The sequence below is a fragment of the Pholis gunnellus genome (genome assembly GCF_910591455.1).
Source record: "Pholis gunnellus genome assembly, chromosome: 9".
NCBI lineage: Eukaryota > Metazoa > Chordata > Actinopteri > Perciformes > Pholidae > Pholis > Pholis gunnellus.
The window spans coordinates 19,870,005-19,894,605 of NC_136535.1; the positions used below are offsets into that span (position 1 = coordinate 19,870,005).

Here is a 24,601-nt window from a genome sequence, read left to right on the forward strand (position 1 = left end):
AGACGCGTAAACACACTGAATCACATTTGGACAATAAATGTATCAAATGACAGTAAAGTGTGTGGCTTAATGATTAAAATCAGACATTTCTAAATTCACATTAACACCAGAACATCAGTATTTGGGGCATGAAAATATATCTCACGAATGTAGAAAGCCAGAAAATAAACCCCTCTTAATGCCTGATGTAAAATGTATGTACCAGCCTGAAGCTACTCCATTGGCAATGAACGGGTGGCCTGACTTTGAGAACTCCAGCGAGGACTGCCAACTTTTACTGACTTTTATATTACAGCAGCGCAACCACTTTCAAACTATAAGGCACTCTCTCCCCCCGATCTCTTTCTGTTCTCTAAGCATCAGAGTAGAAAACATAGAATAGGGAGCATCACAAATGCCGTTTCACTCTATTTGTGGTTGTGAAAGGCATCCGTGACTACTCTCTGTTACACACCACACTTGTCCTGAGGCATCGAAATAAAATGGGGGGAAAAGCTGCAATTTAGCGGTGTTTTTCTTACTCAAGTTCTTTTGAAAACATGGTAGACAATGGCTTATAGTTCAACTGTAAATGGTATCAAGAAAAACTTGGTGGTTCCTCCGGAATCCCACTCAAAATCATGGATCTTCAATCATGGATCTTCATACCTCCAGGACAATTCAAAAGCACTGTTCATCTTTACCAGACCAGCGAAACAGAGCTGTGAAAATGAGGCTGAAGTTGTACAACACCGACACTTTAGACGGACTCAACCCTTGACCTGGATAAATGTTTTCTTCTGTCCACTCCTGCATCCGTCCCAAAATCCTCACCCTGGTCTTTTACCCCGACCTCTCCACCCTCTGCAGAGGTGTCGGGTCCTGGGTCAGGGAGTGTCTCACTGGGAGCTGGAGGTGACCTCTTCCCTCCCCGGTCTGCCTGGTTCCGCTCTGGTTCCCGCTGTGGGTGCAGATGTCCGGGTCTCTCCAAGCACCACTGCTCCTCCTACGGGTGATTGACAGCAAAACAGCAAGCACATTTGGTTTCAGGGCAGGATGACCTTGCGACCGCAAGAGTGCCACTTTGAATCCGCGGATTAGCTGGGGTCATGTGTGGATTTAAGGACTTAAACATGCAGCCCAGTCTGCCAAAGGAACTCTCATCAAACTGCAGTGGGAAGCCTTTTAATGCGAGTCACTGTCTCCGTGTGTTCTCCCTGCTCCAAAACATATTCATAATTAACAGTGTGTCCTTTGATAACTCGATCTGCTGAATATGGATGCAGTCTTCATTCACCTCTGATAAAAGATACACAGACATGAATCTAATCTTAAGAAAAACACTAAAAGTTAACACAACACTCGGTTTAAACAAGCTACTCTCAGTTTTTAGTTTATGTTTACGAGATTAATAACATGCTTATTCCTTTGTATTGCAAAAAGTTTACATATGCAGGTGGACATGAATGTTTGCTTTAATCCATGCATGTCCTTGTTTAAGTTGTGGTGTATTTGTGCGATTGTCTGTGTGTGCGTGTGTGTGTATGTATGTGTGTGTGTGTGAGCCTGAGGCAAACTGAAATGAAGCAACGGCAAGCAGACACCGCCCCGGGCTAACTTAATATGGGCCTCCTCTAACACACACACACACACACACACACACACACACACACACACACACACACACACACACACACACACACACACACACACACACACACACACACACACACACACACACACACACACCTAACCGTGGCTTGATGCTGGGTTTCACATCCATTTCGTCAACTGGATGCTACCACCCACCAGCAGGCTGCAGAGTGGGAGGTAAAGTCTTTATCAGAGCCAGCCTGCGCCGCAGTACGTTTGAACTGGGAGGATCTGAGGCGGCTACCCTGACAGGGTGGTGCTGCACAATATCTCTGCCATCCAAAACAATTTTATTTGCACACATGCAGGTTAAGGTATATGCGTTTCGAGCGAGCTGCTGCCGCGGTGCACTGAAATGACCTGTGTGCGTGTCCGTGTACCTGTCCGAACAGGCCGACGATTTCCCCGGGCAGGTAGCTGAGGACCACACTGCAGTCGGACGATGCTGAGAGAACGAGGAGTCTGTCGCCATGGAGACACACCTCCAGGTGAGTCACGCGATCGATGTGTGGGCGGAAACTACGCAGCAGTTCTGGAGGTCCTTTGGTTATTCCGTCATCTGGCTCAAGACAATACTGCTGCAGGGACAGAGGAGCGGAGCAGTGGGTTACTGAAGCTGTGTTGTGGCTGGAAGTACAAAAACATGCAATCAATTTATATAACTGTAAGGCCGCTAAACTCTAACCCCCTCAGGTAGCCTACTGCTGCTGTGCCTGTCAAGCTTTAAACAATGGGTGCTTGATTACAGATTGAAGTTGCCAAAAGCAGCTGAATTTAAAGAAAAGTCCCCGGGAGATGTTATTTGGTGTAACTAGCTAGCGTCTGGGTCTTCAGTATTCTGGTTACAATTGCTAAGCTATGTTTGGACAGTCTGTCAAGAGGAGGGTTCGAGTGAAACGTGACCTTTGGTTACATCTCTTCTGCCACAAGAAAAACATACACTGCGTTTTAGTCACGAACACAAATGCCTGCTTTTCTTTGCATGATGGGTAATATGAAAAAAAACAGTGTTCAGCAACACGTTAGGACGTTAGACCTGGTACTGAACTGTGAAGTCCTGCGTCTGTGAGTCATACAGCCGATTGCGCAGCATGCTCCAGACTTGCCAAGGGACAGGATTTCTACCAGAGCACTGAGCTTGTCCAACTTCTTCAACTCTGCTACATATATACATACATCTCCATAAATTAAAGTGGAAGCCAAATGAGACGCGCCCATCTGAATTCATCCCCTCTTATAAACTGTGACAGAGATTTGAGCTCTGAATATTGTGGCAATAATACCCGAGAGGGTGTTCTTTTACTGCGATTATGAGCATGACAGTGATGCAGCTACGCCTTATACCGCTGACGCGATCCAAGTAATCAAGAGTCAAAAAGTCAAAGGGCCTCTCTGAGGTATCAGAAACTCTTCAGCTACCAAACATGTGTTAAGCATGTGAAGTGTGAGCTGAAGTGAATTTCTAATCATGGCTAGAATTACGGATTTTTGTTTCTGGTGGAGGGGATTTGCCAGAAAGTGTCTTTTTAAAAGATACAAATTGCAAACCACACTCCTCCCATTCATTCAAACTGCTTCTTAAGTTTCAAACTAAATACCAAAGAGGATGGGGACATTACCTCCTTCTGCTGTATCAGCGGAATGATTGACTGTTCTGCTTGTACTCGAGCAAGCTACTGAGGCTTCAGAATGACAGCACCGTCTGTCATTCTGAAGAGTGAACAACATGCCTGATCTAACAGAAATCTGGAGGTTAACTCTTTCTTCGCTGTCTACGACAGTCTGTCTCTCGATCTCTGACCCTCCCTCTGGCTCTGTGTTCACCAGCCTCCATCTCTCTGGCTTGTTTTTCAGTATACGAAAACCTCATGGTGGCATATACTGTCAGTGTGGTCCATGCAGCTGATATATAATATATATTATACATATGTGTGTGACACACACCTACCTGTATGTCCCAAGTCTTGAGGGTTCCCTCCCTATCGGCTGTGACTAAATATTTTCCACAGGGGCTGACAGTCGTAACGATGGACCCCAAGTCCCTGTTGTGAGCGGTGAACTGTCCCACCAGACGGCTGTGGACGGTGTTCCAGAGTCGGACCACACCTGAACCTCCACAGGACACCAAGTCTGCGCCACCTGCTGGAAATGTGGGAATACAAAGTAGGTTTCGCAAGGAAAATAAGTTGGATCCAGGACGATAGAAGCTCATAGACACGCTGTTCTATTGACAACGGCTCTGTACGGCTACGCGAGGGCTCAACAACAGACCGTAGCCTCAGTCAGTATGAGCAGCAGGCATAAATTGTGTTTTTTGTTTTTTTACCCAGCAGCTAAACAGCTTCAGCTAGCAGAAGCAGCAGCAACAACAGGAAGAATGTGACAAATAAATCTGGTATAAATACCCAAGCAAGTAGTTGCTTGGGTTACTGCATATGAAAAGAAGTTAAAAATGGGAAAACTTGAAGTAAAACTCACCACATCGATCATTGATGAGTTGCTAATGTGCAGTAAGTTTGGCACAACATACCCGAAGCCTTACTGTCTTTGTGATGTGTAAACACAAGCGTGCATCTGTGTATCGCAACAAAAACAAGACCGTATATGCAGTGTATTTGCCATTTAAGAAAGGCTTTTCATTTGTAGAACTTTTTCAACTCTCTGAAGTGACTTCACTGTGTTTGCATCAACTATAACTCCTCAAATGTCAGGCTCTCACATAACAGCTGAAACTATATAATATATATATATATATATATATATATATATGGGCAGAATATATGTTTAAAGAGGCTTTGGCCTCAAAACAAAAAGGCAGAATCACCACCTGATTTCAGAGGTTTTATAGATATAATGAAACTGGAAACATTATTAGTGCACAATAACATGTTAATTTGAGCAACAATGTGACTCAAGTGAAGATAAAGAATTTATTTGGGTAAAAAAGGAATTCACTGCTTTTATCTTGGGATAGCTCCCGAGGCAATTTCCTAACATTGTTACTCAAACATTACGCCATGTCCCACATCTTACAGAACCTATTTCAACACAATTACCCACACTCTAAGGATGGTAAAGATAAGACAGTTGCCGGTTAGTTTTCAATACTTTACCTGTCGCTATAGCTGCAGACGCGCGTCCCGGTATGAATAACAATCTAGTGATTGCAATGGAGTTATCTGCGTCTTCTTTGCCATTCACACCGAGATGAGAGTCGGGGACATGACCTAGAACATCAGAGTTGAGCAAAGTATTGAAAAATAATGGGAAAAATAACAGATCACAGGCAGAAGACACATTTACTTTATGATTACAAAAGAAAGTGTTTGTCGAATTTACTGGCATCTGTGTGTGAAAGTGAGACTTCTTGCCTTCTCCGAGTTCAGCAAGTGGTCTCAGTCTCCTCAAAGCTTTTTCGGTGCCGTTGTTCCACACTATAATCTCTCCATCGTAGCTTCCTGCACACATAAGAGACGAGACGAAACAAAGTGCTCATGATAAACTCGCACATTGCTTTTCGGCAATTCTGTATCCTCAAAACGCTGCAAAAACTGCCAGGCTTTCATGTTCACCAAGTTCATTGAAACAGAAAGAAAATTGCGCATTTTTAAAACAATATAAACAATTAACACAAACTCTCTGTCGACACACGCCCTTTTACTTTCCTTTTTCTGCTGAATCACGCAAGGCAGCCATTTAAAAACACTTTAAAGATGATGAAGCCCAACATCCGTCCCCAGCTACCATCTGTTCCACCACTCAACATTCACCTCAAGAGAAAGTGCTTTTCAAATAATCTACATTATACAAGTATTAGAAAGGGGTGCGTGGGTTTATTATATGAGGCAGGAATCTCATCAGGTGGTTCGACAGTTGAACAGCGGGAGTTAATGAGATATGTGAGGAGTGTGCTAGATACGGGAGGTGTGTACGTGTGAGCAATAGGAGGGATAAAGTTTATGAGAGCGTGGGTCGCCTGCATTATTCACGCAGCCCAGGGCCGGAATCTGTATTTCAAGGGACTTTTATCAGGCTGTGTGCACGTGTGTGTGTGTGTGTGTGTGTATGTGTGTGAGATGGAGTGAGAAAGGGGTTGAGAAGGTATAGATATCAGCATCATACACATTATTAAGCTTTAACATGGAGCTGGATTAACATCACCCTTATTATCTTTCAAATTGGTCCAGCTCATGGGCCTGTAAGCACCGGGATGTTCATTCACGGGCAATGAAAAGAGAAGAGAAAGTATACGTTAAAGAGCACACAAACCTCCTTTTCTTTAAAAGAGAACTCTTTTAACAACCTTGTCCAAAAAAGGATCAAAATTGATGCAGCATAAAATCTTCTATTTATTCCGTGCATTCTTTGTCCTTGTCAAAACCTGCCGCCTACATTACCCACAATGCAGCTCGAATGCCAAGTTCATTAGGAGATTGTTATGCCAGTGGCTACTGTAGCCGCTAGCCTGAAGCAGAGATAAGAAGCAGGCTACAGAGTTCTGTTAAACTCATAACTACTCTGATTTATTCATTTTGAAACTTCTTCAGACCGAACCGACTCGAGTGACATCACTTGAGGACGTTTATCAGACATTTCAGGCGGCTCCCTCTGGGGCCTCAAAAAGCTTAACACAACTTCCCCTTTATCTCACTAACTTGTCAAGACAGAAATTTGAAATATACAGTACATATAAATCATAGCGATCCTCTGTTTGAAAAATGTGTCATTGCCATCATTCAGTGTTCTGATTTCTGCGCTCACATTTCCACTTCTAAAACATTTTTGGCTGTCCGTCAAAGTTCAGAAGAGTTGGTCCTCGGTCACTTGGAAGGTGTTCAGCCATGGAGGATTAAGGGATCCAAGGGAAGAAGCAAGAGTGAAGAGGGGGGAGGTTGTGACTGAGGGAGGTACACAGGACCCCTGTGTACATGTACCCTGCTGTGTGTATGTGTGTGTGTGTGTGTGTGTGTGTGTGTGTGTTTGTGTGTGTTTGAGAGAGAAGCCAAGCGGAACCTAGTGAAGACTCTGAATATGGATGAGGAGGCTTCAGTCCCACATCAGCCAAATGCTCCTGCTGCAACTTGATTCAACTTAAGACACAAACAAACAGATGCCTGTACACGCACAAACACACACGCACACACACACACACACACACACAAACTTGAGCCTGAGCATCCAAAGCATGTGTGTGTCCAACAAAACTTTAAATTGACTTTTGTCACTGGCGGCCTTGATGCCACCATTGCTTTCACTTGGCACATAGCTAACATATAATTTGGCAGCATGCATGCTTTGATGTGAAAACTGCATTAGTCACTGCAACCCTGAAGAAATGTGCTGGCAAGTGAAACTAATGCGTCATGGCTTTGAGACGCCGCCTTTGTGCTCGACGGATTCAGTGAAGAAAGAATTACTAGAGACGGTTAAAGTAGAATATAACACAGTGATAGTTCACATCTACCTTGCACCTTAGTGTGCGAGTACACGAGTGTGTGGAAACGTAGGAAGTTGGGATGTGAAAGTGATGCACACGATATCTAAACATAGGAGGAATTCATGAATGATTCATATCATGTTATGCTCGTCTTTGGACAAGATATTAGTTGATAAACTTGTGCCTCTTACAGCAGAACACCATTACAAAAACTGCCTGCAAAGTCTTCATGAACAAGACACCGGTTTAATCTTACGTCTTACGTCTTTAGGAAACAATCAACTGTCAGCCAGAGGGAGTTCTGCTTGTAGTAAAAAAATACTATTTCTGACGTTATCGTCTGTAGTTACAGAAATAAATCACAGATAGATATATTCAAAATATTCAATCACAGCTTCTGTTTTGTCAATTTCTTGCATCAACTATTAACAAAAAGGATTCAGTGATTCGGCTTAAGCTTGAAAATGCAACCACACTGTCACATTTCAGAGACCTACGCAAATAAACACAACTTCAAACACACCAACATACATAATTTTATACTGTCTCTCTAGCATATACAAACACCCACCTCTGCAGCTTCATAACACACACACACACACACTTATACTTGAAAGACTGACAGTACTCTCATTTCTCCTCATTCCCTCTGAGAGAGCTCTAATAAACATAATTTAAATTGGGCATTTGGATTAAATTGGAGGTGGAGGGTACAGCGCGGGGCTCTGTGTGTGTGTGTGTGTGTGTGTGTGTGTGTGTTCGGGGGGGAGAAATGCGGCAGGCAAACTAGGGAGATGAGGTAAAAAAATAAACAGAAGTGAACAGGGAGTGTCAGTTAGAGACTGGGATGAAGAGAGGAAGCAGGCAGAGAGAGACGCCGCACACTGACAAAGAAATTGGGGGGTGAACGTGGAAAACTTTTTCAGAGTTCACTCCCCAATTTCTTTGTCAAAGTAGCTCCTGCACTGTGGTTCCGTTCCGGCTCCTACTCGTACCCATCCAAACCATTTCTGCCTGCACTCTTATCTACCTTTCCACCTCCATCCCCCACCGTATCGCTCTCTAACTCTGGGCTTGACGTGTCCCAGAGGCCCAGAGAAGGTCTGCAGTTTATGTCCGCACTCGACTCGCACAGACTGGTAAACTGAAACTGTGATGTCGGCGCGTGAGCCAAAGTGATACAACTTCATATACTGAAGAGCATACTGGGGCAAATTGTTGGAGCAGAGTGTTTGTAGTTTGACGGTTATAGAAGTGGACCAGTGAATGGAGCATTGCCAGTTCAATCCTTCAGACAGAAACATCTAAGAAAGTGTGGAGTGCTGAGGTGCCGTGCTGGTTTTTTAAAGTATCCTGTCCCTGCGAGCGGGTCAGTTTTTACGTCTTTTTTGAGTTTTTATGTAACGTGCAAGTTTTTTGTTTTCTTTTCTTCGGTTAATGGAGGTTGTCAGTCTCGAGTTGCTCAATGTGACAGCTTGGCAAACGGGATGAAGTGCTACAGAAGATATATATATTTAAAACTCATGCGCACAAACTTTGGAGACAAATTTCCAAAGTTCGTGTGAACTCACAGAAGTGGAGTAATAAATGGAGTGATTGGGAAAAAGAGATTAGCCAGAGGGGCCAAGTGTTTCTGCATTTTAATAAGCGCTGGTGTGATTTTAGGACTACTACTGATTTCACATGTGTGAGTCATTTGCATTTGGTACCACTGAACCCATATGCACTCATCAGTTTGATGGTAATTCTGGATAATTTTCTGCTATGTATGATTTTATCTTCTTTCCCCCCCCCCCCGACAAGGAATACCTTCAGTGAGGTAGTAGGTTTGCTGATCAATCCTACAAACAAAGAAAACAATACCAGACATGTCTCCCGCACAGAGAGAAACAAATCAATAAGTGAAATGATAAGCGTTTATCACTTTTTATTGGAAATATAACTTGATCTCTCTCTCATTAGACGGGTGTTAGCACTGAGTGAGTACGTGTTCTTTTTTAAAAAAAATCATATATACTGCCTGATCTTTCCACTTCACCTGCCTTTAATACAGCTCTAATCAAAAATATAATTAGGACAGAACTTGCCAATTAATGGGCTCTGACATGTGAAGGTTTTGGCCTGTGGTGAAGGTAAATGTCAGCTCAGAATAGAGCAAAAGGAAGCTGTTGCTCCCCTGAGGAATACAATATTGATCTATGAAATGAAATACTGCATCTTTCAGCAGTGTGGCTAACAGGGCAGAACTCTGACTTAAAAGGTTCAGGCAGATCTATAAAATCACTCATACCTGTTACTACTTAAATCGTCTAATTTGATTGTAGCTATTATGTGATAATTCGTTTGACATGTAACCACACATGCTGAAGTGTTCCATTTTGATTTGTATAGTGTGCATTTATATGTACGGGCAAACATGCAAGCACAGTCGTACTTTTGATTTTGAATTCCCTTTCTGCATACGCACAGAGACACACATAAAAACACAGAGCTATTTCCAGCGGAGTGTGACATGTGGAGTCCTTTGAAAACAACACCACTTATTTTAATCAGCAGATAACTGCTCCCAGTTCTTTTTCAGGTATTTGCTTTTCGAAGATTCGTGTTAGTTTCCAAGCATTTGTTCCCCCCCCCCCCCCCCCCCCCCACACACACTCTTTCCATCTTACTCTTTCCTCTACACAGACCCTCACTCATAATTTCAGTCATGAAAGTGTGTTTTTCTTTAGGAAAGAGAACACAGACAATTACAGGAGCACACATGGACACTCAATATTAAACCTGTTCATCAAACACACACACACACACCTGTGACCAGAGTCTGCGGAGGCTGGAATGCGGCACAGAGCACATCACTGCGATGCTGAACACCTCCTTTCCACTCTGACGGTTCAACAAAAGACTGCGAGAAGGAGTGCAGACGGAAAACTGTTAACATCCTACAGAGACACAGAGAGAAGGCGGTGGTGAGAAGTGAGGAAGGTGTAAAAGGTGCGTTACATATACAAACCTCATAGACCTCCTTTGCAATATCCTGTTGATGCACAACCCGGTTCATCAACACACACACACAGTGTCATCTAAAGGATTGTCAGTGTGATGGTTGTATAGATAGATGATTCAACAGATGAGGTCCTTGAATTAGATCGCCGCCTTTAGCCTAAGTTATATATTAGAGCCAGAGACTTCAGAAAGAGACTTCTCCTTGGACACAATAACAAATGGGTGGGTCAAGCGAAAGGTAAAGAAAACTCTTTCTCTGTCGGGTCCTTCCCATAATGCTGTCGCACACTGATAATAACAATCTGAGCCTCACAGTGGCTGAAAACAAGCACTTCCAGCGAACGTAACGCTCACTTGCCCCCGCAGCTCGTTTCGCGGTTGCCGGTTACAGCGACGACCCTTATTAATACTAGACCAATTTAAAAAAAATAGCTTTCCCCATTAGTCTTTTAGACACAGAAACATGAGTAGAAGAACAAAATATTCCGAAGTTACACTTTAATACATTTCATTTTGTCATGCTTCATTTGGGATCATTTGTGAGGATAATCCGATATAAATCCTATTCTCCCTGCAACAGATTCAAACTTTGCTTTACACACGCTATGCATCAGGGCAGTGTTTGTTATGGGAATGGAAGCTGTTCCTTTACACCACACTGCTACAGCAGACACCATTCATTAGAAACTGGTGTATTTTTTTAGTACACCTGTCATTTTGCTATACGTCATCCGGGCACTTTTATTGATTTATATTGTTGTAAGTGTGCATGACATGAAAACAGATGATGCACAGTTGTTTCAAACTGAGGCATGTGTATCGGTGGGATTTGGATATTTCAACCTGCATGAGATCGTATGAGCAGCAGACGGCAAGCAGACTTTGAATTAGATGCCATGCATCACAGAACTATTAAACTGTGGTCTAGGCGGCTGCGAAGGAACAGGAAGTTAACGGCAGTATTTTCTTTTACTGCTGCTGATCTGTCGTCTATGCTCTCTTTATTGCTGTGACACCCCTGAGAGCAAGACAGTGTGTGTGTGTGTGTGTGTGTGCGGAGAAGAAAGAGAAACACAGAGAAAAAGAGGGAGTCGTATAACTTGATGATAGCTCACTGACGAGTTCAGCTCACTGGGTGTGAAATGATGATGATGAAGATGAAGAGCAGATGTGATGTGGGTATAAAAAGAAGCACACACACGCGCGCACACACACGCATACACACACACAAATATGAGGTGGGCCAGCGATACTCGTTAGAGTCCAGATGTCTGGTTGGCTCTGAGTCGTTGGCAGACAGAGGATGCAGGAGAGGACAGAGACACACACAAACACACACAAACACACACACACACACACACACAGTTTCTCACATACAGTAATTTGCAGTCTCCTTCATACACAACGTGCAAACACACACAGTCTGCGATGTTACCGCATCAAAACTCATGAGACTCACCTCCGAGGGCCTAAATTTGCACACAGTTTTAGTTTTCCCAGTATTGCACATTTTGTGTATTCAATCTTTTCACGAGCGAAGCACAATGCGCATACTGTAAGGAAGCAAACCACAATAGACACACCTTTCCCAGCCCATCACCAGTATACTCCTCTTCAGCAGCAGGACCTGTGAGATCTCCACAGGCCGACCCAGGCCGGCGTTCATTCTGTGGAGGCAGCGGCCACTGAAGTCCCACACCTGCAGCACAAAACACACTCAAAGCCCTATAACAACAGTCAACGTGCTGAATGCAAACAGAGAACCCGAGTCAACATGTCACCTTCATTTAACAGGACGTTTTGAAACAAGACAAAACTGTACATATTACACCCTTTTGTAGCACATAACATTCTCAATATTTTCTTGTCTGGTAGAGAAAGAAGGAGCAGAAATAGCAACAGAAAGTGAAGTCAAGCCCCACGTGAGGATAAAAACTATCAAGGCACCGTCGTATTGTTTGTACTTCCATCAAACATGACAGCTCAGGTAACATTTCACACAGTTTGTCCAATTTTGCATGGTGACGCAGTTTGGATCTGTGTTGTGGCATTTAACAAAGAGACACTGATTGGCCCAATGGGAACGCTGTAATTAAAAGGTCAAAATTTAAAATTCTGAATGGCCCTAACTGCTACTCCACGGGTTTCAGTGTTGATGAAAATTGGAGAGATGATGCATCTTGTTGCTAATTGGCCCAAGGGGTGCCTGCCTCTTCTGCTGAGGATGGCTTGTGTCGCTGTTTCACTTGGCACTGAGTGTATACCTGACGCTGCTTGCACATGCACAGGATGCACATAGCTGCATCCTCACCAACCGGCTCATGGGGTCAGGGAGCTGATGTGGTTGATTATATTGATTATAATGTGCATAATTATTTCACTAATCTGTTGAGAACAACTGCACTTAGCTTGGAGTTATTATGCAGTGCTTGAATGTGGAGTGCAAATACGGCCACAGAGCACCATTTGTTTGAAATGCATATTAATGGACACACATGCTTGCATGTGCACACACGTAATTAGAGAGGGTACGGACACATCGGGCTAGAACTTTTTGTCTAAATTGCAAAAATATGAACAAATACTCATTATGCATGGTGTCAACATGCACAACCAAACACTCACTTCTGTTTGAAATGCATATGCCGATACCACATTGGTATGCCACTGTTGAATATACGTATGCCGGCCCTCACAAACAGTACGTCACTCATTTCCCACTGACTCATTTCACTTCCTAAGGGGAGGTGGTACAGCCCTCTGATTCATATGCAAATGTAATGCAAATGTTCAGATTTTACAATACGCACTACCGTAAATGTTTTGTTTGTTTTCTCTTATCGTTTAAAGATAGAAATAGAATATTAGTGGCTAGAAAGTGGTAAATGTTGTGAATGGAAATTAGTTTCCAAAGGTCCACAGTGCCCCCTCTTGGCAGATGTAGGAGCTTTCCCTCACCGCAGAGTCATGTCAACGTTGGAATTTATTGTAAAACTACATCTGGTGTGATCGATACAAACATACAACACAAACATTGTCATCACAGGCGATATGAAGGTTGCCGACAGTGGAAAAAAGTCCCTCGCCGCCATATGGCAATCATAACATGCCGGTGGAAAAAACGCTTAGACTGGTGGATCACCAGTGGTTTGTCAGAACCAGGAGGCAACCTTCGGATCTGAAAAGTGAAGCCAATTCGGAAGTTGCATTCTTTCAAATGGCCAGCAGGGGGGCGACTCCTCTGGCTAGCTACAGCGATGTTAGCTAAGGCTAGCGTCAGTATTAGCTTTGGCTACATCACCAAGGATATATTTTACATGCTCTACATGCTAGACAACCTTCTGTACGCTGGTGCCCAACCGGTTCACAAGTGTGTGTGTGTGTGTGTGTGTGTGTGTGTGTCCACCTACTTTGACCTCTCCGTCCAGGCCTGCAGTAAACAGCCTGGTCTGTGTACCATCCAGGGCCATGGTGGAGATCTCATTGTTGCCATGGCAACGGTGAAACTGCTTGACCTTTTGGCCCGTTTGAGCCAGCCAGCAGATCACAGAGGAGGCCGAGTCGCCGCTGACTACCTGCAGAGAGAGAGAGAGAGAGAGAGAGAGAGAGAGAGAGAGGATATCAATCATCAGAAAGAGTTTGATGCTTTTCTATGCTGCTCCGCTGATGTATTCTTTGATGGCTCTCACGAAGCCAAACAATTCTCCACGCTTCGTTACACTTTATTTTAGTGCTAAGCCACCACTGAGGAAAACATGTGACTAATGCTGCTGTCAAGTGGGAATAAAAGCAAGAGTGACTGCACTCTTTAAAATGAGAGACGTTCATATCGGATGCATTAGCTGTTTTTTCTTTATTTGTGTGGGGAAACTAATGTCAGCTTTTAGGCTGCCATGGAGAGAGGTAAAAGGAAGAAAATAAAAACATACAATAATTTATAATAATGACACGTCATTTAAAAAAAAAAGGTGGGCAGCATTATTCCTCTGTGAAACCTCTGCTCATCCTCATCCTCTACCCAAATGTTATCAAAAGATGCTAAATTAAGAGAATATGACATGATCAAAAGTTCCAGAACATCCACTAAATGGACATTGAGTTGAGAACATCCAGTTTAGAACATCTAAAGCCTTCTGCTTGTCTCTGGATAAAGATCACCAGAAACGGTGAAAGAGATCAAAATCAAAGAAATAAAGTATCACCTGTCTGAACAGACTATTATACAGCACACAGGTCACAGGGTGCTCGTGGCTGCTGGGCCTCTTCTCTTCCTTCGTGGTCTCCAGCAGGAGAAGCAGGCTGTTGAAGGAAAGCACGAGGACCTGACGCTCCTCGTGGACAAACAGGAGTGTCTGTGTGTCCTCCCGCGTCTCTGGGAAGACACCGGCCAGGCGGTGAACACACAGCTGGCGAGATACATCCCATAGACACAGGACCTGGAAAGAGTACGAGCAGATGAGCTATATGAATCGCCACATACACAGAAAAAACAACATCATAAATCCTACTATAAATAAAACAGTTATTAGCACAAGACATTATCATAATTACAGAACAAATACAATAATTGTGAAGAAGTATGATTACTCTATCAGCCTGTTCACAGTGTGACAGTTAGTCAGAAATCACAATGACTCTGCCATATTGCTTTTACAGCACAAAACAAGAGGACTGTCGCTTTTCCAGGAGCTCTTCCAGAGGTAAAGCTTCTTGCGATGGCAGATGGTGTTTGAGCAAAAAGGCAGACGGAACATAAATCAGTTCTAAAATATTCATTATCTCCAGAAAAGCCAAAGAGGAGGCAAACATGGACAGTGCTACAAGGGGGGGGAGAGGAAGTGCAGCACAAGCACAAACATCCTCTTTGCATCAGAAAGAAGAAGAGCGTAAAGGAGATGTGGTCTTCCTTTTTAGAGATGTCAGCGCTGTGAAACAGGCTACCAATCATCTGCACCACAGCCTCCTTCTTCTGCAGTAATTACAGCTAGGTATCACAATTAATACAACAATGATGGGGCTCTTTATCACCACATTATCTTTTTCTAGCAGAGCGCTGCACACAGAGAGACACACTGCTATACCTTATCTTTGGAGTAGCTGAGCAACTGTTGCTGTGTCTGCATGAAGCAAACGGCGGTGACGGGGCCGGTGTGCCCGATGAGCCGACAAACCGGCTTTGAGGTCACATACGGGTTCCACAGCAAGACCTGATGATCCACACCTGCTGTGGCTACAGCCAATCAGAAGGTCTCAAATTAGCAGAGGCGCTAACTGCAATTAATTACAGGAAACCATACTGAAACCAAGTTGAGAATGAACTCTTATACTATGAATAATGCTCTCACAACATATAATTCAGAGTATGCTTTGGCTCCCACCTATCAGATTGAGTCCACGGTGGTGGTCCATGTCCCACACACCCCTCTTTGTAAAGAAAGAAGCGACTCGTAGACTCCTGCTCTCCTTTTCCCTCCAGCCGATCACCATGCTGCTCTGCGCTCTGGTGCTACAGGACACGAAGGCGTCCAGCGAGTCCAGGTAACGTACTGCGGGAGAAGTGGAAGCAAATTATGACGGACAGAAAACGCAATCACATCAATCAGTGTGTCTTTTTTTCTCTTGTTTTTTTGGGGCATGCTGTTTATTCTGGTAATCAACGTAATTGAAAATCTATTGGTTTATAATGCATCAGCATGATTTTTACTTGTATCATCACCTGATCACCTGGTTAACTTGTGATGTGTCTTAGAGAAACATCCCCTGACGATAGGAGAGAGTCTCGATACGACAGAGGACAATATTCAAATGTTTATCCGCACAGATTTGATCTTAACTTTCTCTGTACAAACTCACTTTCAGAGAAGAAATAAAAATGAAGACCACTGGCTTCCAAGCAGCCCCGCTGTGCGGAGCGATAATGCAGCAGAGGGAATAAATCAGTTCTCCAGATAATTCAATGTAAAAAAAACAACATTGCAACATATTTTGTGGTGATGACACACTGTTCATTAGTTACTTCATCCTTCTGATGTCAAAATCTGAAGGACATCCACTCGCTGTAATGGCTGCGCTAAATGTGCATTGACCGCAACCCTGCTGTATAGTAAAGCAATCCACAGCATAGAATTAGGCCGGTTTGATTTGCTCACTGGTATTACAGAAAATGTAATGGATATTGCATCACCATCTGTCTCAATTAACACTTTGATTGAGAACGGCTAAAGTGGATGCCGCGCGTCTCCATTAGAGGCTTCTTGGCTTTCAAATACTGCACAAACAAGTGCGGGGTTGAAGAGATGGCATGTGACAGTCGCAGGTCAAAGATCGGCCGCATTGCTAGGGCAAATAATTACGTCTGATTACATTTCATACGCCGCGTCTTTTCTCCATTAAAAGATCAGTGGATTTTCAGACAGCGTTGCATGACTCGTCATTGATTAATGAGGCCATCTCTCTCACTGACACAGACGGATCATAAATCAAGCTATTTGTGATGCACACACACACACACACACACACACACACACGCATACATAACATCTGCTTGAGCCAGTGTTGCACTTTCATTGCTGTGAGTTTAGAATTGAGGGAGGAACGGCAGGAGTCACTGTACATCCCTTTGTGTTCTGCAACAAATCACATTTTGGGAGATTTTAGCAACACATTGACGTTTATCCTTAATGTCCTTTTTTAATTTCTTTGATCACAACATCGTGTGGATATGTTAATGATTTTCTCCTTCGCGGACACACACTTCCTACAGCTCTCCTTCCTTGTCCTCACTGATCTGTGTCCATCCCAATTTCCTCCTAATTTCCTCTCACTTTCCCTCCTCCTCCTCCTCCTCCTCCTCCTCCTCCTCCTCCTCCTCCTCCTCCTCCTCCTCCTCCTCCTCCTCCTCCTCCTCCTCCTCCTCCTCCTCCTCCTCCTCCTCCTCCTCCTCCTCCTCCTCTCTCTGGTGGCCCGTGGGCCTGAAGGTTTGGAGGTCTGGATAACCAGCCATGTCTAATAGTACACAGCCCACTCACACTGCAGGGTGGGCAACTTCAAAAGAAAGGAACCATCACCCCAGAGGTCCTTTCTCACACTCTCAAAAACACCGCACACTTATATACACACACACACACACACACACACACACACACACCTACACACACACACACACACACACACACACACACACAGCAAACGTTAGTATGCACCCTCTCTTGTTGATTCGCGTGCATGTGCACACGCAGCCTGCGAAATTTCAATTAAGCAGCGCTTTTAATGTTTTGGCACTAACTCCTTTTTTATTTCCCTTTGTTTTCTCATTTGTCGTACTGATTTATATGTACTTTATTCTTGTTTTCCTCCTTTATCGGGATCTTTCCTTCCAGCGGAGCAAGTTTCAGAGCGCTGCCCCGGATGAATCATTATCAAACAGCCCAACAACACTTCAGAGGGACTCTATGCGAGTGATGCAATCGGGATACAACTAAGCGACCTCTTTGTTACCCAGGCTGAGCTGACGTAGGGAGTCTCAGGAGGCCAGACCTAAAGCCCGATACTTTATGCCAATAGTCTAACGTCTGGCTATGTAAGACTATAAAGTGGATGACTCAGAAATCACTGCATGTGTGTGTTTGTGTTTATGTGTGCATCAGCAACACACCCAAGTGTTTCCATGGTATTGCTTAAGCCGTTATTGTAGTGTTACTGAAAAAGTAACGGATGGTTCTCATCCCGGGTGTCAAGGTGAAAGTGTGTGTTTGTGAGCATCAGGTATCCCTGCCATCTGGAGTGTGTTCTTTGTTTTCTTTGTCATCTGAGCCACTGGTTTTGTATCCTTGCTTTCATTCTGTCTGACTAATAACGCTCTTTTTGACCTGAGGCCCCAGATGAATGCAGTAAACTATAGGAAGAATAAAACAGCAGGATTCAGAGTCCCATTAGCCAACAGGAAACTCATTTAGAAATAAAAGCTTTATGGGATTTTATCTACGATTGTAGGTTCTTTCTGTTGGCCCCTTCATGGGCATACAATATGAAAAGGTAGATGTGTGAACACAGAAATTGGGGTTGAGAAAGGACGAATGAAGAGGCAGGGAAACAATGACAAAGCTGCAATAAAGGCAAGCTTGTATGCATTTGTTCAAGTTCATTGAGCTTTCATCAAAGAGAGACTGAAAGAGATGTTTTTGTCTCATAAAAGCACATATAAGTAGAAAGTTTTAGGAGAGTGCGTGTGTTTGTATCTACCTTTTCTAACCCAGGCAGGCGTGTGCCCTCGGTGTGTCACAGTGTAACAGGAGCGATGCTTCCCTTTGACCAGCTCGTCCCACAGGATGACGTCTGCGGAATCGGAGTCTGTCCTCAGACGGAGTCTCTCAAACAGAGAGATCTGAGCCGAGGTAAAACACAAAGCACTGACCTGGGATAACACACACACACACACACACACACACACACACACACACACACACACACACACACACACACACACACACACACACACACACACACACACACACACACACACACACACACACACACACACACACACACACACGTACAGAGTTATGGAACAAGTGACTGATGGACACAAACAGATGATGCAGAAAAATGAAGACTCCTGAAAATGTCTTCCTCATTCTATTACCTGTCCTCCGATGTCTCCGATGGTGAGGACGGCCTGGTCCGGGTCAGAGGGATCCACCCAATAGTCTAGACACCAGGGAGTAAACTTCAAACCCTAGAAAAGAAGTGATGAGTACAATATATCAATATACTATGTATATATATATATATAAATACACATGTGTAGACTATGGATCTGTTACCTGTAGTTTATACTTGCACCCAAAGTCCTGTTTTGACAGAATGTCATAAAAACACACCTCCTTACTTGTGAACGACACAGCTATCTGCTATCAGAGTGAAAAACATAGTTTCATTAGAAACAGTTCTATTCATCAGTATGAAATAATAACAATGTAACAACTTCCCTGACTGATAATTGACGCATAAACTGGAGCATTCTCATGTGTGTTATACAACAGAATTATATCCGTCACCCACAAATCTGTTGATTAAAGAATTGCTTTTTTTTCACACGGAAAGTGTGCTGATCAATAATTGACGGTTTATTTTCTAAACATTATGCAACGGCTTCATGTCTGCAATGCCATTAACCAAAACCTCTGATCAATAATTAATTGATTGAGTGAAACGCTTGTTTACCTCTGTGCAGTACAATATCTGCCCCAATAACTCAGACTACGCATCAATAATTCATATAAATGATTCCTGCGACAACATTTTCCTCAGTTGTGTAAACTATGCTACGGACCCAAAATGTGGCAACACAAGCAGGACACCGAATCAATAATTTGACTGACTGACAAAGCTTCGCTATGGGACTTTGTAGAAGTGAAAGTCACCTTGTGCACGTTGTGCAGCAGCACCACGTCTGTGACCCAGAGGTCTTTGGGTGAGACCGTGCTGTTTTCCAGTCGATGAGCGTGCAGGAGGGACATATCGTCTGTGTCCCGCAGACACACAGTTCCTCCTTTACTCACGGTCAGATACTGACCCGAACTCTGCAGGTGCAACACCTGGGGGGACCAGAGGACATCACAAAACTACATTTGACCTGGACTAATTGGATTGGGGGGGGGGGGGCGAAGCAAACAGAAAGACTTTCTGCTGGTGTAACACTTTTTGTCAAATTGACCTTCAGAACAGCTTTAGTGCTCTTTGTGACGCAGCTTGTAACATTTTATTGTGACATTAATTAGTCAAATGGAGGCTACAGCCTTTAAGATTAAAATACCTCGGTGGAAAGTTGCGGATCTTTAGCCATAAAACTGCACTAGAGAAACTTCATCAAACATGAGCTCCGCCCTAAATCTTCCTCTTATTGGAAGCATGCGAGTAGAAACTAATAAAACAAAAAGGATTAATGAATGACGCCATTTTATTGGCTCGGCCACAGGAGGAAGAAAAAAAAAAAAGGCTGGAGCTGACTGTATGAAGAGAGAGAGACATTGAATATTGTTAATGAAAGAAGACCTTTATTAACACTTATAGAAGCGAGGTCAGGGCTTAGATTTACTATCAATGTAATTACTGCAGACTGTTTCACTTTCTCACAGCCAACTGCCGACTTCATAGAACCTCTCAGATTGGCGTGTCATGCATTTATCTCTAATTATTACAATTACCTATTTATCAACAGCTGGCGAGTCACTGGTACGATGAGCATCTGGCGATTCTTTTTCTCATGGACCACTGGCATTTTACCTGCTGTGTATTGCTTGCATTTATTTTTGGATTTTTCTTAAAACTGATATTTACTGCAAATTCTCGTTCAGTCTCATTCCGTGTGACTGCCTTTGTGATGAAGAGCTAATGTCCCGCCCATTCTTTTTTAAGCTAGCCTGTCCCATTAGGGAGATTGTTTTAGTGAGACTTCAAAACCTGCTCCCATTTTTGTGTCACTGAAGCTGTAATTATTAAATGGTAACAAAAATAAATATTGCTTTATCCTGGTATAAATGCTCAAATTCTACTGTTAATGGGAGATTCCTATTTAACTTACATTATGGAGACCCCGGTATATTTCAGTATAGTCAGTAAGACCGTTGACAGAAACTGGAAAGATAAGTGGAGGACCGAATACTTATTTTTCACTGCCCTGCTTAAGTTCTGCCACCCATTGTTTCATACTGCAATTAGTCTTCTAAGCCCCATTAATCTGTCTGCCTCTTTAAGACTGATCGAAGCTAAAGGGGTCAAAACCTTCCAGCCATTTTGAAAACAACTTACACAACATCCTGACATTTTGACATTCTCAGGATTGAAAGATTAAAGTGGTGAGCCATCACTTTCTCCACAGCAGTAGGCACTTTATACCGGCAGCTTCATTTACATATTAATTGATAGATGTTAAACTTAAAAGAGTCCAGAGCCATTTATCTCAAAAGAGGTGGGCCATTCTGATGAGCAAGACCCTAATACTTTCGAGCTGTTCCTCGCACAATGTTTAATAATGTGGAATTCCACCCAGTCAGCACAGTTGTGGGCTCTCCAGTCAGTCAATGTCAGAATGTTTTTCAGATAACATGCTGCAATAGATCATATGGTTAAAATGGGCAGCATGCTCCAACGCTCATAGTAAACTCCTCTTCCTTTTACCTTTTGAACCGGGTCTCGGTGTGGACAGGTCAGCGTGCGTGGCGGCTGCCAGCGAGGCACACGACTGCTGCTCGCGTTCTTCACTTTATCAGAAAGCTCCAGCAGCAGAAACGAGCACAGGCCTCCCCAGTCGACACGTCCCTCTTCCGTCACGGCGTCGATGTCCAGAAGGAGGCCGCGGTGCTCCTGAGTGACGACCACGCTGTCAAACAGGAGGCCGTATTCCTCCTCGGAGCCCCGGCCGACCGATGACCGAGCCAGATTGACGAATTCAGTCCTGGACAAGGAGCGAGGTGAACCCGATGGGTCCTGTAGGAGACAGGAGACGTTGCACAATGTCAGCTCACAGATAGACTGCAATCAAAGCATTCCTTCTGAGACCTGGAGGTGTGATGCTATGGGATACTACTGGTAAACAAAGATACAGAATTATCTCCAACACTTAAGTGTTTCCAGTGTGAATTAACCGTGTTGTAATATTAAACAAAACCCTCACCAGGAAGAGGCCCTGCAGCTTCCTGTAGTCCTCGGTGTCCATCCTGCTCTCAAGCTGCGCCACCTCCATCCTCGTCCCCATGGCTACAGCTCAGACCTGTCAATCATTCACCAACATTACGAGCACAAGGTCAGGAAGGTGAAGCGCATTGTATGCCAGTCTGTGCTGAAGACTCGCAGTCAAATAATAGATTCCCCACATTTCTAGGTGTTACATGACAAAACACGATGTTCCCAGCTTCAGTAATCCCTTAGTAACCATCTATATCTGTTTCACAGCAGGTTGTCATGCCACCATAATCATACGGCAGAGTCACAGCAGCAGCAGACTTCTTTTGTTGGCTCTATCCACATGTTTCAACAGAATCCCCCGCCCCCCCCGTTCAGTGGCTTTCAAAGGTGGGTGAATAGGTCCCCCATGCGATGTCTTGGGATTGGTTCGAGGAGGCCGAAGCGTGTCAAGTCTGTGTTATGTCAGGTAATAAAATACCGGAGTCAGGGAGGTGAGCAGCCTGAATAAAAAGGTAGAATTTGTTAAATGAGCCTGTGTGTGGTGATTAAAAGCCAGTTGGAGGTCTATGAGAGAAATGTGAGATGATGAGATGGTTTCATAAAAACACGAGAGAGGGGAGAAGACAGCAAACACTCTCCGTTTCATTTCCAGCCCGACATAAACGTTTATGAGACAAATTCATTGAAAGCGGCATCAAACTGAGGCCCGAGCGGAGATTTAGATGACAGGGTGTGCAATGAAAAGCAAAAAAAAGAAGGCTTTGCTGCAGCGGTATCTTTATTTTTTATTTTTTTTTAATATAGTGCTGATTACCTACAGCGTGATCTTGATATAATGATGAGCTTATTCACCGCTTCATTTACACTGACATGGATTAGACTGCAACAGATGTAACAAAGGAAAAGACAGCCCGACTTGTTCTGTGTCGAGCAGCTGGTATCAGCCTTTTAAGAGGTAACACAGGTCTATAAAATTAACAGATCTCACTGCTGCCTGAACGAGTGTAAAACATATCCAACATATAAATGCTGCGCACTGTCATTTACGGAACCGCTCTCAATTGTGTGAATTTCACGAGGTAACTCAACGGAACAAATACAAAATACAGTATTGTGCCGTTATGTCTGTTGGCAAACAAAACCCACTTACCAGAGATGCCTCTCTTCTTCCTAAATGGCCCCTTCAGGTGCAGTCAACTCTCTGGAAACTGTCTGTCACTGCTGGGTTTCTATCTGGGGTTTATTAAAGTTGTTCAGAGTATCACACGCGCCGCAGTCAAACACCATGGCTGTAACTGCAAAATGACACAGGCTCTCGGCCTGGCGACATCACTGTCAAGTTAGCGGTTACCTTTCCAGTGTGTAGACACACTTCAGTCAAGCAGGTTCTTATTCATGAAGTCCATATAGTTTCTCAGTTAAGAACAAATTCAAACTTACCAAGACGACTAACTTCACCCTCTCGGTACCCAGTCCCCATGCTGGGAGGTGCTGGAACGCCATTATTAAATGTGTGACACTTCAAACAGATCCTCAGCCTCCGGTTGGTTCATCTGGGCCTTGGCCGGGTCTGGTCCGGAGGAGATTCTTCGTGTCCAGAGGTTTGTCTTAGCCAGCGATGTCTGAGACGCAATCAGTGCTAACAGCCCTGGCTGCGGCACAGACACACACCCAGAGAGAGTTAACCAACTGCCCCCCACCTCTAATAGCCCAGACAGTGGCAGAGGCCCCACACACACACACACACACACACACACACACACACACACAATTCTTTTCTTTTGTTATCCCTCACTCTCAAAGACTCAGGCTAAGTTTCCTGGCAACCAAGTAGTCAAAAAGAGCGGCGTTTGTGAGTCCACGCCCTATCGCCTGCATGTAACACAATGTGTTGTTTGTGTGCAAGTGTGTGTGTGTGTGTGTTACTTCTATTCACAGATTAGGCACTGGAGAGAAGATAATCTTTGTGTAATAGTACAACCCAGACACACACACACACACACACACCATTGCTACAGCAACATAATTCACAAGAACATTAGTATTCCACTGCCACTCATAAAAGTGTTCATGCATCGAAACAAGTAGAAAAGTACTGATGTGAACCCGGACCGGAACAAAAATAAACCACACACACCACCGAAGCTTTATAGTGCCATTCAAATGCCTTTGAGAGGACTTCCTGTGGGTCACTCGTAGCTGTACACACAGACACACACACACAACAAAAGAGTGAAAAAAAAGTTTTCCAAGGTTGTTTTTTTTTAAACTGAGACAAATAGATTGCCTGTATGACTGCAAGCGTGAGCGCACACAGAAGCTATACATCCAGCAGAGATATTATCGTTTGCCTCCCCGCTGCTTCAGTGACCACGGCCGAGCCCCGCGAGTGACTTAATGGCCCGGAATAACTGGAATTAGCTGATTACAGCGGTCGTCAACCGGTGACAGGATGAGAAAATTAGGTCTCAGCAATTTCAATAATAAAGCTTTAAAAATTAACACTATCACAATTGGATTACAGTGGTGCATGTAAGAGCCAGTACAGAGCCCAAAATAGCCCTCCACAAATCCACCGTGGAAAATCCACTATTATACCGGGAGAAGAATGAAGTGCTGGAATAAGGGGGGAAAGAATTGGTGCGGCTCTTAGTACTGGGAGGAAAAGAGGTGCACGTGAAGAAAGAGCGCGCAAGGGCAACTGAGCGGAAATGAAGCACTTTCATACGACAATGCAAATCTGAACACAGACCCACTTTACAAAGTCTTCCTCAAATGACAGAACTCTTCAGTTTCCAATAAAACGAAGAAATTGCTTTTTCAACACACCGTTTGTGACTCTCG

The 24,601-nt window shown here is 43.9% G+C and overlaps 1 protein-coding gene across 1 annotated transcript; it reads right to left on the reverse strand.

The window, feature by feature from the left end:
- Positions 1-556: 556 nt before the first annotated feature.
- On the reverse strand, positions 557-21,827 carry LOC306701226 (cilia- and flagella-associated protein 337-like; the record flags this gene model as incomplete). The annotated part of the gene is made up of 17 exons (XM_079166483.1): positions 557-985; positions 2,013-2,210; positions 3,581-3,771; positions 4,746-4,934; positions 5,004-5,090; positions 9,878-10,008; positions 11,656-11,771; positions 13,483-13,647; positions 14,275-14,508; positions 15,154-15,302; positions 15,451-15,618; positions 18,314-18,485; positions 18,714-18,806; positions 18,895-18,978; positions 19,495-19,668; positions 21,251-21,559; positions 21,747-21,827. 17 exons carry the CDS (start codon positions 21,825-21,827, stop codon positions 740-742), a joined length of 2,787 nt encoding a protein of 928 aa, XP_079022609.1. The 3' UTR covers positions 557-739.
- Between the last annotated feature and the right edge of the window lie 2,774 nt (positions 21,828-24,601).